Source organism: Nansenia antarctica, assembly GCF_963989245.1.
Source record: "Nansenia antarctica genome assembly, chromosome: 7".
In the NCBI taxonomy this organism is placed as follows: Eukaryota; Metazoa; Chordata; class Actinopteri; order Argentiniformes; family Microstomatidae; genus Nansenia; species Nansenia antarctica.
Genome location: NC_137677.1, coordinates 43546959 through 43566900, shown reverse-complemented (window position 1 = coordinate 43566900; position 19942 = coordinate 43546959). Strand labels below are relative to the sequence as shown.

General features: G+C 41.6%; 1 protein-coding gene across 1 annotated transcript in view; it reads right to left on the bottom strand.

The window, feature by feature from the left end:
* The window catches only part of sestd1 (SEC14 and spectrin domains 1), a gene marked incomplete at both ends in the record, with an annotated part of 31720 nt that extends 24819 nt beyond the window's left edge, over positions 1–6901 (bottom strand). The window contains 3 exons of the mRNA XM_080536775.1: positions 1320–1410; positions 2883–2991; positions 6847–6901. Coding sequence (XP_080392901.1) covers positions 1320–1410; positions 2883–2991; positions 6847–6901 — 255 coding nt within the window. The remainder of the gene's footprint in view (positions 1–1319; positions 1411–2882; positions 2992–6846) is intronic.
* Between the last annotated feature and the right edge of the window lie 13041 nt (positions 6902–19942).

Sequence of the window (19942 nt, the reverse complement as noted above, 5' to 3'; positions counted from 1 at the left end):
TAGGAGGAGCAGATGTTTCAGAGGCCCCCGAGGACCAATCTACCTGCAGCACATTAACCATCTTCCTGCCAATCAGAACGTGACAAAGAGCTAGAGGGGGAAAAGAACACTGCTCACAGATGTTCCTGTGTTTCTGTTCCTACCTGCCACAACGGCAACGCTGTGTCTTTTGTTCCTACCTGCAACATCAGTGTTGCGGTGTCTCTGTTCCTACCTGTAAGATCTATGCTGCGGTCTCTTTTTTCCTACCTGCACAATCAGCCTGGTTGCATCCTGTTTTTAGTCTCTGGGGGCGCTTAGGTGGCGCAGCGGACTAAAGGCTCTCACAGAGTCGGGCGGAACGTACGCGGAACGGACTCCGCAGAGGTCCACACGGACTCAAAGTGGACGTCTGCAAGGCATGTCCGCGCGCAGCTCAAATTTTGTGACCGCGCATACCTAGCGGACGTGTACCGGTGTCACACAAAACATGGCTCGGTATGAAATTGTTTCACATCGACATGCATATAATGTGACACCGGAATGTGACAGCCAGTCTTTGTGCAGCATTGACCGGTGAGCGATGATTACCAGGGTGTAGAATGAATGGCGCCCTACCAGGTCGTCAAATTTTTTGACTGTTCATGCGGAAATGTTTCTCTTCATCAATACTTCGCATGTCCCTCATCAACATGATGAACTCCCCTTCCTCATCCCTTGTTTCATTGAGTGGCCTTACATACCACCTTCTCTGCTTTTTCCCCCACAAAGCCATAAGACAGAGCATCTCTTCCTCATCATCGGTGGACGACGCCATGACAGAAAGTGTAAACAGCGCGCAAGGATTGTGGGAAATGTAGTAAACTGGCATGAGAAATGTAGGAAATTGGTACGCGGTGGTACGCTCGACTATGAAACCTCAAACGACTGCAGACATGCCGCGCGGAGTCCGGTCCGCTCACAGTACGCCTGACTCTGTGGCGGCCTTAAGCATTGACCACGTAACCGCAGGGTTCCTGGTTCAATTCCGGCCACGGAATGTCCTGCATGTCATCCCTTCTCTCTCTCTCACCAATCCTTCCTGTCATATCTCTACTATCACAATAAAAATAAAAATGAATGAGTGGGACTGCCCCACTCAGAAAAAATAACTGTTATGAGTCTGTGTTCCTACCTGCAGCATCAGTACCAGTCTGTTATGAGTCTGTGTTTCTACCTGCAGCATCAGTACCACAGTCTGTTCCTACCTGCAGCATCAGTACCACAGTCTGTTCCTACCTGCAGCATCAGTACCACAGTCTGTTCCTACCTGCAGCATCAGTACCACAGTCTGTTCCTACCTGCAACATCAGTACCACGGTCTTGACGATGTTCCACTGGGACTTCCTCCCGTCCACAATAACGGTGAAGCCTCTGGCTTTGCATTTGTCACTGAAGACAGGGGAGAAACATTGTGATATGAGTGCCTGTAGCAATACCTTTTACATGAATCCCGACACAGAACACACACAGAACACCCTGGAAGTCCAATGAAAGTACAACACGCAATGAAAGTCAACAAGTCATTAACCGCAGAATCTTAACTTCTCAGGACACCTTATAGTTTTTGGAGACACTTGTTGCGATTGTTGGCAAAAGCGAGTCGGACTGGTACTCAATCAAAGGTAAATAAGGGAACCGTTTAGCCTCTTAATTACAGTGACTAAGTTTGCCAGATAAATGACTAATTAGCTACAGCTGACTCTTTAGCTAGCAATAGTACAGCTGCCAACTGTCTCCAGAAATAACGAGGTGTCTCCAGTTTGTGTGTGTGTATGTATATATAAAATACTTACATACATACAGTGACCCGCATAGGTAATAGGACAGTTAAGCATATTTTTCTTTGATTTTTCTTTTGATTTTGAAATCAAACAATTACTGTGAGGTTAAGAGATTAGAGATTCTCAGCTTTTATTTGATGGTATGTGTGTGCATCAACATTGTTTATACATAGTCCCAGTACGGTATTTAGAAGACAAAAAAACACCGGTGACCTCAGCAATCGCAAACGGGCTAGTACGCCAAGACAAACTTAGTAGACGACCGAAGAATGCTTAGCCATAACTAAGAAAAAAACCAAGGCAACTGTCCTACTGATCAGGACAACTCTCCAGGAGGTAGGCGTGAGACTACCATCAAACTGTCAATGACTACCATCCGCAGAATACACCAGCAGCCCAACTGCAGAGGCTTCACTGCAAGATGCAAACCATCCATGATGGTCACTTACAGTTTGCTGCCACTAGAATTGGCTAACTTATCTTAATTGATGATTAAGATTGTTGAAACACAGGCCTAGCAGAGCATCATCAGAGAAGACAGCTTCTGGTGGGATCAATGGGTCACAGTCTTCAGCCAGTTATTGCAAAGGATTGTCAACCAAAGACTACATAAATGCTTCATTTTGACAATTTATAAACCTGTCCCATCACTCTTAGGTACCTTGAAACAGGGGGACTATGCATAAAAAGTTTTTTTTTCTGGGAACAAGGGAACAAGTCGGTAACCAATCAAATTGTTCAGACTTTTATTCTGAAAAATGTAAATAAATGTCAACATTGTTGAAAATCAATGACACACTCGCTCGCTAGTCAAGTAATCCCCACTACTCTACACTGACTAGGTAGTAGTGGGGATTACTCACCGAATCCATTGCATTGCAATATTTTGGCTTGACAAGCGAGTGTGTCATTGATTTTTCGACAATTTATTCATATAAAAGTGTCAACATTTGGTCGGTTGCCGACTTGTTCCCGGGTTTCACCAGCTGCTGTCACATTTGTTAACAAAGTACCATCAAATAAAAGCTGAGAATCTCTTCTTTCACCGCACAACATGTGGTTTATATATGGGGGGCTGACCTGGGGATGCTGAGCAGGTAGTCCAGAGTGGAGCTGAGCTCCTCCATGCTGGTCTGTTCTGTACATAGTGGGATGGTCAGGATCAGGCCACTACGTCTGTCCTTACCTCCTGAGAGACAAACACACACACACACACACACACACACACACACACACAACACCATGATCCCACTGACAATATACACATACCAAGTACCAGTCAACTTATAGAGTATAGATACAGACATCACGTGCATTCACACAAGGCATCAGTAAGAAAACAGAATATACACATACACAGTGATTCAAAGTGAACTCACACACTGCGGCCCTGTCCAGAATCAATCAACCCAAAGCCCCTTTGCCCTAGAAACGTGTATAGATATGAAAGGAAATTGTTGTCTAATCTTGTAATCTGATCTGCCAGCGGAACTTTCAGCAACTTTAACCTACAGATCAACAGCGCTCAATCAAAGGTTGTTTCCGGACAGGGCCACAAAGAATATGACTCCTCAGAGAATGTAAAAAAAAAACAAGACGGTGAGAGAGGGAAGCAGAGAGAGGAGGAAAATAACAGTCATAAGACAAGCTTCAGAGCAAATCGGGGCCCATATTCCAACTTTGGCCTGGCAAGAATATGCTAGTAAAAAGAGGCGTATTGTAAACACACGGTAATGATGTGAACTCCCTTCTTCTCTGTCTCTGACTCAGAAGCTCCTTCTACGTAACTCTCCCATCCGACTCCACTCAGAACATGTATTACTGGATAATAAGAGGAGCTCTGAGCAACTAAGAGAGACTGACCACATGGCGCAGGGCTAAAGCCACGGCAACAACTCCTCTGTGAAGTTGCAGCAACATTTGTAGGATCGCAGCTACATTAAAAGAGAATGAAAAGCAGCTGGTTGTTGCGTGAAAACTGTGTTGCCAAAATGAGACACATGTCCAGTGAAAACCCTCTTTAGTTAAATCAAAGATTGTTACATTAACATTTTTGGCATTTAGCAGGCGCCTTTATCCAAAGCGACTTACAACAAATACATTTGACTAAGTAAGTTAATCATCTATCCATCAGTCATAGCAGGAAAAAGTCATCTATGCTCAGGCCTGGAGCCATTGGCAGTCGTTGTGCTAGAAGAAGGAAGATCTTTTTTTTTTATTGTGTGTCCGTCCAATGAAAACCCTGTTTGTTTGTTTGTGTGTGTGTAGGCCAACTTGTTTAAATCTTAAGTTATTCGATATCAACATTCGGTAACAGAACCAATTCTAAACATCACAGGCCTCCCATTGAGCCCCCCCCCCACCTCTCAATAAAGGAGACCTTCAGAGTTTTTTTTTTGAGAATCAGCATCTCGTGGGCCTCTGATGTCATCCTGCCTGACCTTCAAACCGGCGCCACAGACAAGAGGAGAGGAGAAACCTTATTCTGTCACAGGTTCAGAACAACACCCACCATTACAATTCACCTCTGGTCTACACACACTGCCAAGAGAGCACGCTTCAGCACACCAAGAACACCACAAGAATACTACAGTGCTGTGAAAAAGTATTTGCCACCTTCCCAATTTTGTCTGTTTTTGCATGTTTGTCACACTTAAATGTTTCAGATCATCAAACCAATTTTAATATTACACAAAGATAACCTGAGTAAATAAAAAATGCAGTTTTTAAATGATTATTTAATGTATTAAGGGAAAAATGCTATCCAACCCTACCTGGCCCTATGTGAAAAAGTTATTGCCCCCCCTTAACAACCAACCGATTAAACACATTTGTTTGAAAGCTGAGTTCAATTTCACAAGCCACACCTAGGCCCGATTATTGCCAAACCTGTTCAATCTAGAAATCACTTAAATAGAACCTGTCTGACCAAGTGAAGTAGCCTAAACAATCTTAAAAAGCAGCACATGATGCCTCGATCCAAAGAAACCAAAATTACTCCAAGAGCGGAACATCGACTCATCCAGGTCACAAAAGAACCCAGAAGAACATCTAAAGAACTGCAGGCCTCACTTGCCTCAGTTAAGGTCAGTGTTCATGATTCCACAATAAGAAAGAGACAGGGCAAAGATGGCGTCCATGGGAGAGTACCAAGGAGAAAACCACTGCTGAGAAAAAAGAACACAAAGGCTCGTCTCACATTTGCCAAAAACCATCTTGATGAACCCCCAACATTTGGGGAAAAAATCCTGTGGACTGACAAGTCAAACTTGACCTGACAGTCAACTTTTTGGAAGGTGTGGGTCCCGTTACATAAACCTAACACAGCATTCCATAATAAAAACATCATACCAACAGTCAAACATGGAGGTCTGTGTGTGTGTGTGATGGTCTGGTGCTGGTGGTCTGGTGCTGCTTTGCTTCTTCAGGACCTGGACGACTTGTCATAATTGATGGAATCATGAATTCTCTACCAGAAAATCCTGAAGGAGAATGTCCGGCCATCAGTTTGGGACCTCAAGCGCACTTGGGATATGCAGCAGGACAATGATCCCAAACACACCAGCAAGTCCACCTCTGAATGGCTCAAGAAAAACAAAATGAAGGTTCTGGAGTGGCCTAGTCAAAGTCCCGACTTAAATTCGATTGAGATGCTGTGGTATGACCTTAAACAGGGAGTTCATGCTCGAAGACCCTCCAATGTGGCTGAATTAAAACAATTCTGCAAAGAAGAGTGGGCCAAAATTCCTCCACAGCGATGTGAAAGACTCATTACCAGATGTCGCAAACGTTTGCTTGCAGTTGTTGCCGCTAAGGGTGGCCCAACCAGTTATTAGGTTTAGGGGGCAATTACTTTTTCACATCAGTGATGTATGTTTTAAATAACTCTTTGACTTCAATAAATGGAATGATCATTTAAAAACTGCATTTTCTATTTACTCAGGTTATCTTTGTGTAATATTAAAATTGGTTTGATGATCTGAAACACAAGTGACAAACATGCAAAAACAGACGAAATTGGGAAGTACTTTTCACAGCACTGTACATGGAGGGTCCCTCACACAGCTGTGAGATGAGTCCATCACTGCAATATATCTAAATGCTCAAATAACGGTATTGCTAAAAAAGGATGTAATGGAATGTGTTATGGATAAGGACAAAGTAAATTAACTGAGGAGGTTAATTGGCTGCGTTGACCTGAGAAATTACATTTTCACAATATGACCTAAGCTAATTAGTATTTTGTTCATCGGAACCCGAATGATCCCGTCAGACCTTGTACACGCTAATAATTTCCGTCCTTGTTCACACATTCCTACACATAACGGTACCCAACAGTGTGGAATAGCCTGACATTATAGACTCAACCAACCAAAGTCAAACCATCAGTCTACATAGTAATATCAAAGACTTGATGAACGTCAAAATGCCCGCTAAAGTCTAATTACAAAGAGTCCTGTATTTGTGGTCAAAACTGTATGCATTGGGTCGGCTATGTGGGATTTAAGAGACAGGTGTGTATAACTCTCAAAGCAAAAGTCACCACTATTGTAACACAACAAAGTACAGCAACTATACTAGGGTACACATTTAGAGGATCCCATCACTCGTCATCTGTTCCTTCTAACCATGCTTTGGCTAGCTAAAGTACTCTCCTTTGTTCAAGGAGACGCTAAATGAACCTGCATACTTTTGAGTTAATTTTTAGTCAACTCTACAGCCACTTCCTAGATCAGACTCACAGCTGAACCCTGCCTTTGCTGGATGGTCGTCGTTCATTAAGCACAGAGTGCTAAGTTTATTGCATAAGCTCGTAAATCCAACAACATTAAGTGCTGTGTAACTACTGTTAAACTTAGCACAGAATACCTGATCACTGGTGCAATATTTAGTGGACAAGCCTCAAAATGTAACTATTGTTGGATAGTAACATAATTTGATAATTAGCCCAAGATGCAATTGCCAACGTAGTGTAGAGCATTCCAAGGTAACAATCTCTGGCAACACAAAAGAGAAACAGCTTTGACTGTTTTGGACAAATTACCTGAGAGAAAAGCCAGTCTCTTCTTCAGAATGGGCAATATGTTTGTTGCGTCCATACTGGCACGTTCCACGCTGCAATCTGTAACATTAATAAGTGCTGTAGGTTATATAGCAATACCGGCGGTGATGCACATAATCATTACAAGGTCTTAAACAAAGATAGGTCTTCAGCCAAATAGAACATTATCGGCATCACATCTTGGTGCTTACAGACGTTTGATGTGATTTGAAAGGATACACATACACTCAAACATCCTGTTTCTTAATGGCAATAAAACACCAACAGGATTTACCTTCCTCTGAATCTCAAGTACCTCTTCTAGACGTTTCCTTCTTGGCCCATGGTGTTCTGTCAGAAGAAGATGAAAAGGAGAAGTTATTTTACTCACTTTAGTCAAGTGTGATGGATGGGGTTCCAAACCGTTCTCCTGTGCACCACAACCCTGCCGTAGCCCGCTAAGCAATATGACAACCCTCGGGTACATAAGGCTCAGAGATAGGAAATGTTAGAATAGGTATAGCATAGCATAGAGTACAGCACAGTGTTTTACTTGTATAGTATAGTATAGTGGATAGTGTACATAGCCTTTATTTATGTAAACCAGTTCTTTTCCCTTCTTGTTTTTAGTTTTTTTTCCCTAGCACCAGGGGAGCCACCCCTCCTAAATGTCGTTGTATGGTACCTGTACTATATCAATGACAATAAAGACCATTCATTCATTCATAAGCTAAAACCTAATGGCATTAACTCAGGGAGCTGATGCAAGTGTTCAGGAGCAGCTCTAAGACAAGGTTGCTCGTCAGGCGGACATGGACTACATGCGACCTCCAGAACATTTCCTCAGCAGAAACCCATCCAACATGACCAACAGGGATCAAACCCGGGTCCCCTGTACGCCACACTAGTGCTTCAGTTGGCTAATCTAATGCGTAGGTATTAGCTGGGGGAGCTAATGCAAGTGGCTCAGGTCTCAGGTAAGGTTAGCCTACTCATCATGTGAACATGATTTCTGAACCACCTCAATAACTCAAGTATATCTACTCTGGCAATGTCAATGAGCTTATTGAATAATCATTCACAAATGTGGAGTGGAGTTACCCATTTAGAATGCATGGACATATTCCAGATGGGTCATTACTACTTGGGAAGATAAATCATTGTGTAAGAACAAAATCAAGCACTGAATCTAGGTGCAGTATTGGCCTGAAACAAAGCAATAAGCTTCTTTTTTTTCTGAATCAATTAGGGGGTTTATGTGGGCTGTAGGCTATTGCTGGTCAAATTGAATGAATGAATGAATGAATGAATGAATGAATGAATGGTCTTTATTGTCATTAATACAGTACAGGTACCATACAACGAAATTTAGGAGGGGGGGCTTCCCTGGTGCTAGGTAAAAAATACTAAAAACAAGAAGGGAAAAGAGCTGGTTTACATAAATAAAGGCTATACACTATCCACTATACTATACTACTATACTATACAAATAAAACACTGTGCTGTACTATATGCTATGCTATAAATATCCTAACATGTCCTATCTCTGAACCTTATGTACCCTAGGGTTGTCATATTGCACATAGTGTTATTGCACATTCATTTAAAGTGTCGCAGTTTGCAGGTTTGAAATGTACACAGTTGTATTTCAGTATACATAACCACTGCAGTTCACCATATCCTCATCAAATCTGTTTCTCAGCATATCTTCCAAGGATTGCAGATATTTGACACGGTAGCTAGCCAAAAGTAGAAAACATTTGAAAACCATTAGCAAAATTGCAATGCAGCAGCCATGACCCACTGGACCACCCTTGGGCATTTCGTCCTCTTTCCAACTTGCTTGGGAAACTATAGCAATGGGGAAATAGATGTCATGTTAACTATTGGTTCACTTTAACCTAATGCAGCAGAATATTTTGTCACCAAAATGCCACAGCCTGTGTCACACTGTGTGGGTGTCAGACGACTTGATTATTTACGAATGACTCCGACATGTAAATGTGTTATTATGTAGATACAGTTATTGATATATCTATGCAGGGCTCTCAAGTTTTGCGTGAGACTTGAGAGCCCTGTCTATGCTATCCCAGGATGATAATAGTACTACTGAGATGTTCAATGACACGACGAACCACGATGCAGAAGGAACGCAGTAACATGGCTGGTGGGGAAGAACGGAAACGTTTCTATTGTACATCTTTTCAAACCTTTTCATTACCATTTTTTAAAAACCCAAATCATCTCATGAGTAGAAATGAACAGTAATTTGTAGAATTCATTATGGCACAAGACTGGAGACAAAAGCCTGGGAGCGACGCATCTACCAGCTCCCTCCTCTGTGGCCTGTTTGGCGAATTCAAAATGTCCCATTTTTTCGAAATGTCGAAAGACACAAACACTCTTGATATGTGTGTATGAAATAGAATAACACATCTACACATTTGCCCACCCGTGTAAATCTAAGTCATATGCAGCTGTGTTTCACTCCATTAGTAACACGAGGTTTTTTACCCAACAACTGGTGTACTGGGGAGGGAGGGAGGGGGCACTGCGCAGACACAATGACCTATATATCTGGGATTGAATGACGCTCCGCCATATGGATATTCATGCTAACATTAAAACGATACATTGTAACAAATGGAGGATATAATTCCCTTACCTCAGACGAAAGAAACCGGATTCTGGTTCATAATACGAATGTAATGTTGTGTCGAGAAGCCAAGGAGCGCAGATATTCCTCAGACTGTCCCTCACCGACATCCACTCCTGAATGCTCCCGGGCTGTTGGAGAGGACATGTGTATGCATGGTATTTACTCTAAGAACATAAACTAGGACAATACATCTCTTATGAGTCTATTTTCAAAAAGTTGCAAGTCACTGACTCGTATCTTTTTTTTTGAATGACAGTAAGAAAGATGGTTTGTTTTGTGGGGGTTGGACTATGACTAGAGAGGCCACTCCCAAATGCACAATAGTTGCAATGGAGCTCCGTTTAGTGGGAGGGGAGGGGAGTGAATAGGCTGTTTCCACTCATGAAATACAGTATGGAAACATTGTCAAAGTTCCAATTCATATTTGATTCAAAGTGAAATCCGGGAATGTTAATTTGTTGAGAAACAGTTGTGAAATGTGGCTCAATTGTTTCCATTCAATTGTTTCACTTGGATCAAATGTTTCAGATAAGCCCTTCACACAAGCTTCCCACAATAAATTGGTGTAATTTTGGCCCATTCCTCCTGACCGAACTGGTGTAACTGAGTCAGGTCTGGAGGCCTCCTTGCTTGCACACACTTTTATTCCAGTTCTGCCCACAAATGTTCTAATCTATAGGGTTGAGGTCAGGGCTTTGTGATGGCCACTCTAATACTTGACTTTGTTGTCCTTAAGCCATTTTTGCAGAACTTTGGAAGTATGCTTGGGTCATTGTCCATTTGGAAGACCCATTTGCGACCAAGCTTTAACTTCCTGGCTGATGCCTTCAGATGTTTCAATATATCCACAGCATTTTCCTTCCTCATGATGCCATCTATTTTGTGAAGTGCACCAGTCCCTCCTGCAGCAAAGCACCCCCGCAACATGATGCTGCCACCCCATGCTTCACGGTTGGGTTGATGTTCTTCAGCTTGCAAGCCTCCCCTTTTTTCCTCCAAACATAACCATGGTCATTATAGCCAAAGGGCTGTCATGACAACAACTGGATCGGAGAGCACAAGACCGGAGAGGATGGAAGGGTTTCATCAATGGCCTATGTTCCCTAGGGAACTTAAAGACCTAAGTAAGTAAATAAAGTTACATTCTTGTTTCATCAGACCAGAGGACATTTCTCCAAAAAGTAAGATCTTTGTCCCCATGTGCAGTTGCAATCCTTAGTCTGGCTTTTTTATGGAGGTTTTAGAGCAGTGGCTTCTTCCTCACTGAGCAGCTTGTCAGGTTATGGACTTGTTTTACTGTGGATATAGTGTTATACTTTTGTACCTGTTTCCTCCAGCGTTTCTACGAGGTCCTTTGCTGTTGTTCTGGGGTTGTTCTGGGTGCACTTTTCGCACCAAAGAATGTTCATCTCTAAGAGACAGAATGTGTCTCCCTCCTGAGCCCCATGAGGCCTGAGTAGTCCCATGGTGTTTATACTTGCGTACTATTGTTTGTACAGATGAACGTGGTACCTTCAGGAATTTGGAAATTGCTCCCAAGGATGAACAAGACATGAAGGTCCACACATTTCTTTCTGAGGTCTTGGCTGATTTCTTTTGATTTTCCCATGATGTCAAGCAAAGGGGCCTTCAAACTGAATTTGATGGCACCACCAGGGCTAACCTAAAGCGCGGCATCCGGGAGGCCAAGGCAGACCACAGAGAGAAGATTGAGGAATGCTTCCTGAGCAACGACTCCAGGCGGGTGTGGCAGGGGGTTCAGCACATGACAAACTTCAGAGCCAACAGGCTCACAGACGCGGAGGACGACCTCCTGCTGGCGGAAAAGCTGAACTCCTTCTACGCCCGGTTCGACGAGGGGCGAACGGAGGTAACCACAACACAAACACCACTCTCTCCAGCTCTCAGCAGCCTCACTCTCACAGAGCATGAAGTGAGACGCGTGCTGAAGGCGGTGGACCCCAGGAAAGCCTCAGGGCCGGATGGCGTCCTGGGACGGGTGCTGAGGGACTGCGCCGACCAGCTGGCCGGGGTTTTCACCAACATCTTCAACCAGTCCCTGTCCCAGGCCACCATCCCACCCTGCCTGAAAACCTCAACTATCATCCCAGTCCCGAAGAAAAGCACGGTGAGCTGCCTAAACGACTACCGCCCGGTGGCACTCACACCAATCATCATGAAGTGCTTCGAGAAACTAGTCCGGGCCCACATAGTCACACGCCTCCTGCCCAACCTGGATCCATACCAGTTCGCCTACAGAGCCCACAGGTCCACAGAGGACGCCATCGCGACGACTCTCCACTCCACTCTATCCCACCTGGAGAGGGGAAACAGCTACGCGAGACTGCTCTTTGTGGACTTCAGCTCTGCTTTCAACACCATCCTTCCAGACAGGCTAGTGACCAAACTACTAGACCTGGGACTATCACACTCTATATGTGCATGGATCAAGGACTTCCTGTCTGACCGCCCCCAGAGGGTGCGGGTGGGCTCCCACACCTCCACAGCCCTCAGACTCAGCACTGGGTCCCCCCAGGGCTGCGTGCTAAGCCCCATCCTCTACAACCTCTACACCTACGACTTCACCCCCGTACACCCCAGCAACTCCATCGTAAAGTTTGCAGACGACACCACCGTGGTGGGCTGCATCTCGGGGGGGGACGAGGCGGCGTACAGGGATGAGGTAGAGCAGCTGAGCAAGCTGTGCAAGGTTAACAACCTGCTGCTGAACCAGTCAAAGACCCAGGAAATCATCGTGGACTTCAGGAGGAAAAAATCTGAGGTCCAGTCCCTGCTCGTCGAGGGAGGGAGCGTGGAGAGAGTCTCAACCCTCCGATTCCTGGGGGTGCACATACAGGATGACCTGTCCTGGAAGATCAACACAGCAGCCATCATCAAGAAGACACAACAGCGGCTCTTCTTCCTGAGAGTCCTCAGGAAAGACCACATCGGACAGGAGATGCTGGTGACCTTCTACCGCTGCGCAGTGGAGAGCATCCTCACCTACTGCATCTGCATCTGGTTCTCCAGCTGCACAGCCGCAGAGAGGAATGCGCTACAGAGAGTCATGAGATCGGCCCAGAAGATCACCGGCGCCCCCCTCCCCTCTCTGGAAGAGCTGTACAACACACGCTGCCTCAGGAAGGCCTCCAAGATCTCCAGAGACCCATCCCACCCTGGGTACGAACACTTTGCTCGGCTGCCCTCGAACAGGCGGTTCAGGACCATGTTCGCAAGGACAAACAGACTGAAGCTCAGCTTCTACCCCAGGGCCATTCAGGCCCTGAACACAGCAAAGACCTAGGTTCTAGGCCCTGGACAATCTAGACAAATTGATGGCAGCTACTAGATTGAAATCAAGTGTAATACTGAAACACAACTGTGTACATTTCAAACCTGCAAACTGCGACACTTTAAATGAATGTGCAATAACACTATGTGCAATATGACAACCCTAGGGTACATAAGGTTCAGAGAATAGGAAATGTTAGAATAGGTATAGCATAGCATAGAGTACAGCACAGTGTTTTATTTGTATAGTATAGTATAGTGGATAGTGTACATAGCCTTTATTTATGTAAACCAGCTCTTTTCCCTTCTTGTTTTTAGTTTTTTTTTCCTAGCACCAGGGGAGCCCCCCCTCCCAAATTTCGTTGTTTGGTACCTGTACTATATCAATGACAAAAAAATAAAATTAAAATAAAATAAAGACCATTCATTCATTCATTCATTCATTCATAGGCCTTAAAATACATCCACACCTCCAATTGACTCAAATGATGTCAATTATCCTCATCAGAAGCTCATGACATCATTTTCTGGATTTTTTTTCAAGCTGTTTAAAGGCACAGTCAACTTAGTTTATGCAAACGTCTGACCCACTGGAATTGTAGTGGAAATGTAGTGAATTATAAGTGAAATAATCTGTCTGTAAACAATTATTGGAAACATTACAAACAATCAAGAACTATTTAGGGAGTATGTAAATATAAATGAATGGGGTGGAAATTATTGGAGCTACTGTACACACTAACATATTTAATTTGCTTTGAAGTGTGTGTTAGCTAAGAGAATGTTTCCAGTGTAATCTCAATACACATAGAATAAACTCACAAACATCCGTACACAATTTGAATGAACAAAACAATGCAATTCAGATCTGTACTTCTGAAAAATATGAAGTAAGTTAATTCATAACCATTTTCTTTGTTATGGGATCTGAAATTGATCTTTTAAATATATACCTGAGACACACACACACAATCAACCCATACATACAGGAGAGGTCAGAGCACAGGGTCTTGCTCAAGGGCACATCAGCAGTAGTAGACATTGTAGATGGGCAGCGGCGCTGGGGTTAAACCCAACTACCTTCTGGTTACTGGCCCAGTTCTTTTACCTTGAGGCAACCTCCTCACAAAAGTGTTTGATTTAATTACAATAAATACATTTGTGTTGTTATTAACTTTAATGTGTTTCATTGATTTACATAAATATGTTTTCAAGATATTTTCACCAAGCAAGTGTGTCAGCAAACAGATTTAAGATGTATAATTACTTTATTTTAGGTTTATTGAGGTTTATACACTTATTTTGAAATGAAAAAGGAATGTGTGATCTTAACATATATATTAACATATATTACACACAATATTTTAACGGTAGTCTGGGACTGTTCAATGGTCATTTCAATTAGAAATCTAGAGATCTGTATGATTTCTAAAACTCCCAATTCTCATATGTATCTCCTAAACAGTGCTACCTAGCAGAGTGTGATTAGCCACAATATTGTTGTTATGTTGAATTGAATGGGTCCATATAGTCCACTAGGTGTCTCTGCCAGTCCAATTAAAACAATCTGATGCAGTAGTCTCTATAGCCTACTATAGCCAGGCAGCGCAGGAGTCCTTCCGATCGAATAGAGATGTGTTCACTGAAGTATAGTGTTGCATTAACAAGCAGTTCTATAGAATGGTCCTTTTGACTTTAGAATGATTTGCGGTTGGCCAAGCAGATGATAAGCCCAGGAGCAACACAGTCACAGGTTTAATGATACATTCATCTTTTTTTGATAAGTGTATTATGATGCCATATCATGTGTTGAGAGAAATCTGGTAACACTTCACATAGTAGTACATTAATAATAATAACTGTGGAATCAACATTGTGCTTACACAGTAACTACCAGCAGCATTCTGTCATTCAACAGATGGCACTGTTGCGTGAAATTAGACATTCATCCATCATCATAATACATTTGCAGTGTTTCTTTGATTGATTAAAAAAAAAATATGTGTCCATAACTGGCTGTCTTTGTGACGGATGCTAGTTCACTGCTATTGTTTTCTACTGTGGTGGGGTCGAATGGGGCTGGCCCCTCTCAGTCAATGAAACGCTACAAGAGGGGAACATGTCGATGCGCATGCTCTACATATTACTCTCCACTGATGGTTTTGGGGCCACCATCCACTGGCCCCAAGGTCAGACTGGTGCTTGAAAAAAGAACCCCAATGTAAACAATGTAAACTAGTGTTATAGTTAACTAGGTAGCAGTGGGGATCACTCACCGAATCCATTGCATTGCAGTATTTTGGCTTGACCAGTGAGTGTTGTGATTTTCAACAATGTTGAAATGTATTTCTGTTTTTTCAAAATAAAAGTCTGAACATCTTTCACCAGCCTCTGTCACATTATGTGCAATAACAGAAAACGGATGATCGGTGGACAAGAGCTATAATCGTCCAGGTACACATATTTCAGAATGGGCCATTATGAAAGGTTGTATTTTGCGCTTCATAGTTATTAACAAACTGCTATGTAACTGCTATGTAATTACAGCCCAGCTGTATTAAACAAGGGGAATATGAAAGATATTTGGCGTCACCTTTGACCATTTTAAACACGTTGAATGGAGTTATACTGTTATCTATTTCCAGGGAGAGGACGTTTTGACATTGATCGAGCAGACTCTTATAACCACTTGTGTAATAACTGATATGCCCAGTCTGTAATTACATTGTATTTTCGTAGCAGTTACTATGTAAGTACAACGTTGATATCACAGTTATTACAATGTAGTTAAATACATTTAAGGGCAACTTAATGTAAAATGTAACCAAAGTACACACATCATTTCAATTATTACCAAGGAAATTCAGTCTTGTTGCCAAAAGAGATTAAATGTAATACAAATTTCTGTTATATTTGTATTTTATGTCTGTATTTGTGTTTTACAGTATAGAACATATATTTGTGAACACAGTCTGAGAGAAGGAATGAAGGTGTGTTGGCACAGAGACCAGAGAGAGAGGGATGTTTATCTGTATGTGTATCTATATGAGTATACTGTAGGCATAACTCCCACGAGGAACAGAGACACAGCAAGATACTGTGCCATTTTAGACTACATATTCTACTTCTCTCAACAAACAGTGTGAAAAGCCAGTGGGTGTATTAATCTAGTGACCAAGGCCCTCAATTGTATCATTTTCAGATAGCGGGTTTTCTTGATAATGTAAAGAATATGAATCTTCTTTTGCAGCAATAATAATTGTGGGTGGATTTGAGCTCTCAACCCCGCAATGTCTACAACGTGGAACTGATACGATACAATGTTAACAGCATTTCAAATTGCACATGTTTTCTCTCTGAAAGAGGAATGACAGAGAGGAATGTTAGAGCACAAGAGCACACAGTATTCCCTATTATAAGATCACACCAAGCGTCTACCCAGAGACAGACGAACCCTCAAGTGGCCTCTTACTAGTATGTGATTATGCAGATATTACTGTCATTTGGCAGACCAAATCCCTCTGTCCCTGACAGGAATTCACAACTCTTATAAAGTATCATCCCTGGGCACGGGTAGCCATGGGTAGTGTTTCACGGGCATACTGCTGTTGGCACTGTGTGTATTTCAAGATACAGTTTAAGGTTCCCTCATATGACCACAACACTGATACTGTCTGCTCCCATTCACTGTTTAATTGCTATATCTGGTAAAAATACAAAAACAATACAAGATGTGAGAAGAAGATAGTGTTTCAGTGTTTTTTCCGCAGTAATTAATCTCAGATAAACAGGATTTACTTTTTGGAGTCAAACATTTTCCTTTAAATCTATCATCCAGTCCTCCTGGAGAGAAGGTCATCGGTGGACCAGATGGCTGTCAATTATCTCTTTATCTTGGGAAAAATAAAACCACCCTAGACAGTTAAATAACCAAAGCATCTGAATGAACAGCTCCATTCCCTCTCATTACTGTATCTCCCTCCTCGGGGCAGAAGGACAGTCCCTCGTGTCTCTTGCCAGACTCCCAAATCAACGCCTAGCCCCTATGCTGTAGGCACTATGGCGAGCTGAGATGGTTTGAAAGGTATAACTTATGGTATTGACTACATCTTGACCTCTAATGGACCTAATTACCTCTAATGACCTCCAGCTTAATGGAAATGTCACCATAATTATTGCTATCTTCCACCTCTACAATCCTCTCAGATTCCTACAAGTGCATAAGCAGTAAGGCCTAGGGGTTGATTTGGGATTGGGCATTATATACAGTTTATATGGGAAGAGACTACAAAGTCCCAAGCATATCTCATATTTATAGTTCTAATTTGCCAATTACAAGAGCTCTGCAATTAGCCAGACAGCCTTCCGCTGGATGAAGAAGTAATTGGTTCAAAGGGCTTTGTTCTACAGTATGCGGCATACTTGAGCTGCACTTCATTTAGCATGCCTGGCACAATGGAACCATTGCGATGATCCCAAAAACGCAAACACTGCAAAGCTACATCAAGCACACCTCCAAAACGTTCCCGTTTTTGACATACAGTAATGTTACGTATTTGACTAATAGGTCTAATACATAGAGCTAAAGTGCTGCACTGTGGATCGTTGAACTGACGTCATCTGTATTTCCAGAAATAATCCTTTGTGTTTCGCTTCATGGGAAACATATATGTAGAATACAGAATTTAACAGACACAATGGAACACATAATACCGGGAAATGTCCATGTTGTGTCTGTGGCTTAAAACCATCTTGGAACAAAGGAGGGATAGCAGTGAATACTATCAACACAGTTTCAGACTTTCCCAATTTCCTTCCTTTGACTACTTTCACATACTGTGAGGGAGGAAGAGTCTTGGTCCAAGACTGGATTAAGCAGTCTGTGAAGGGATGGTAATGGGTTTGGGGCTACAAACCTCGTCTACTGGATCAGAGCATTTGTACCTCTGTATTTCAGGAGTAGGATCAGGCTACTGATGTATGCTGCTGTGACTGCTAAAGTTAGAGTTCACATTAAGTATCTAGAAACAGCATGATAAAAAAATAGACTCACACATGCTGTGAATTGGTCTGGTAATTATGTTAACTGTATGCACACATGACACGTCACACACATATCTTGAATATTATGTACCATCTATGACAAAACCAAACTGATATCATGTGTACTAAAGAAGTTGTACCAAACAGGATTGCATGAGAAAAGGAGTAACTGGAGTAAAATCTGAAATGTATTAAATGTCAATTTAGAGTTGAATTTTTAGAAGAACATTCAAAACCATTCATAATAACTAGTGTTGAAAGATTAAGCTGTTAACACATCAATAACATGAAAGAGTGGACTGTTTGGGATTTTTAATAAAACAAAACAAATGTTTTGACAAACAAACAGATGATAAACAATCACATATTTCAAATAAATCAGAATTAATTTATGCACCAAATGCATCATAAAAAATAATCTGAAAATAAATACTGTACATGTCACACAGAGGACAATATGATCTGACATCTTTCATTGAGCATACTTTTATTAACCTTTCGTCAGGTTTTCTTTATAAACTATATTCAGTTCAAATAATATAATTAGATTTATCTTTTAATCATGGTAGATTAAGATTAAGTAAGTCATCAAAAAATATTACTTTATCGAAAAGGAACATTTCAAGGATTCCTACTGAATACTTACTGTGGGTTAAGAAGACATCCAAAAATCTTGAAAATGACTGTCTGTCATTTTGGAGTGGATTGCTTTGTTTAAAACTTTAAAGATACAAATACATCCATCTCTCAGTCCCCTCCATAACACACAGCTACAGTAGTATTGCAACTTGGAAGGTAAACATTAAATACACTATAGAGAATATACAAATTCAACGCTCTGTACATTATTGCATCAGAAAGCCACAAAAGTATTGCGGCACCGTTTTCAATTGGGGGATATGACATATGACATCATTTCAAATGGGGGATATGACATATGACATCATTTCAAATGGGGGATATGACATATGACATCATTTCAAATCGGGGATATGACATATGACATAATTTCAAATGGGGGATATGACATATGACATAATTTCAAACGAGGGATATGACATATGACATCATTTCAAATGAGGGATATGACATATGACATAATTTCAAATGAGGGATATGACATGACATAATTTCAAATGAGGGATATGACATATGACATCATTTCAAATGGGGGATATGACATCATTTCAAATGGGGGATATGACATATATGACATAATTTCAAATGAGGGATATGACATATGACATAATTTAAAATGGGGGATATGACATATGACATAATTTCAAATGGGGGATATGACATATGACATATGACATAATTTCAAATGAGGGATATGACATATGACATAATTTCAAATGGGGGATATGACATATGACATAATTTCAAATGAGGGATATGACATATGACAATATTTCAAATGAGGGATATGACATAGTTATAATGAAAGGCCAATGGTCGTCCTGCCAGATGGCAGGATGATACAAATTATGAGAAGTAGTAAAGTCTACTTTTACTGTGGCACTTTATTTCATGGTCCTGTTTTCATTGGCATTTACTTAGTCATTACAGTATAATAACAATGGGTACTTTCAGGTATTAACTTTTAAATAATACAAAACATGTTGGTGTTAACTACCTAATGCCAAATGGTGCCTTGTGGTGCATGTTTTAATGTGAGGTATAGTTATTTAATTAATTATTAATTATTTTATTCAAATAAACAAACAGGTAATTCCTGGGTTATTACTGATTAATACAATTTGAACATGTGAATTCTAAGTAAATACCAGGAAATGTTGTGCACCGTGAAATAAAGTTCCACCACTTTTTCCCTAAGAATTACTGATCGCCTAACGTATAGCAACAATGTGACAGTGAAACCAACAGGATTCGATTGGATAGGATTTGATTTGAGGATCTCCCTGAAATGGAGACAACGGAAAGACTTGTTACTAATGGTAGGTTGACTATAGCTATCTATGTAGCTGCATTCGAGTAAACTAGGAATCCAGACTGCTTGGTGAGTTAGTGGCGGAGAGCCAGCCCATTGACAACACCATACAAGACAGCACACAGGCCAAAAACTGGGTTCCGGTGTTAACAGTC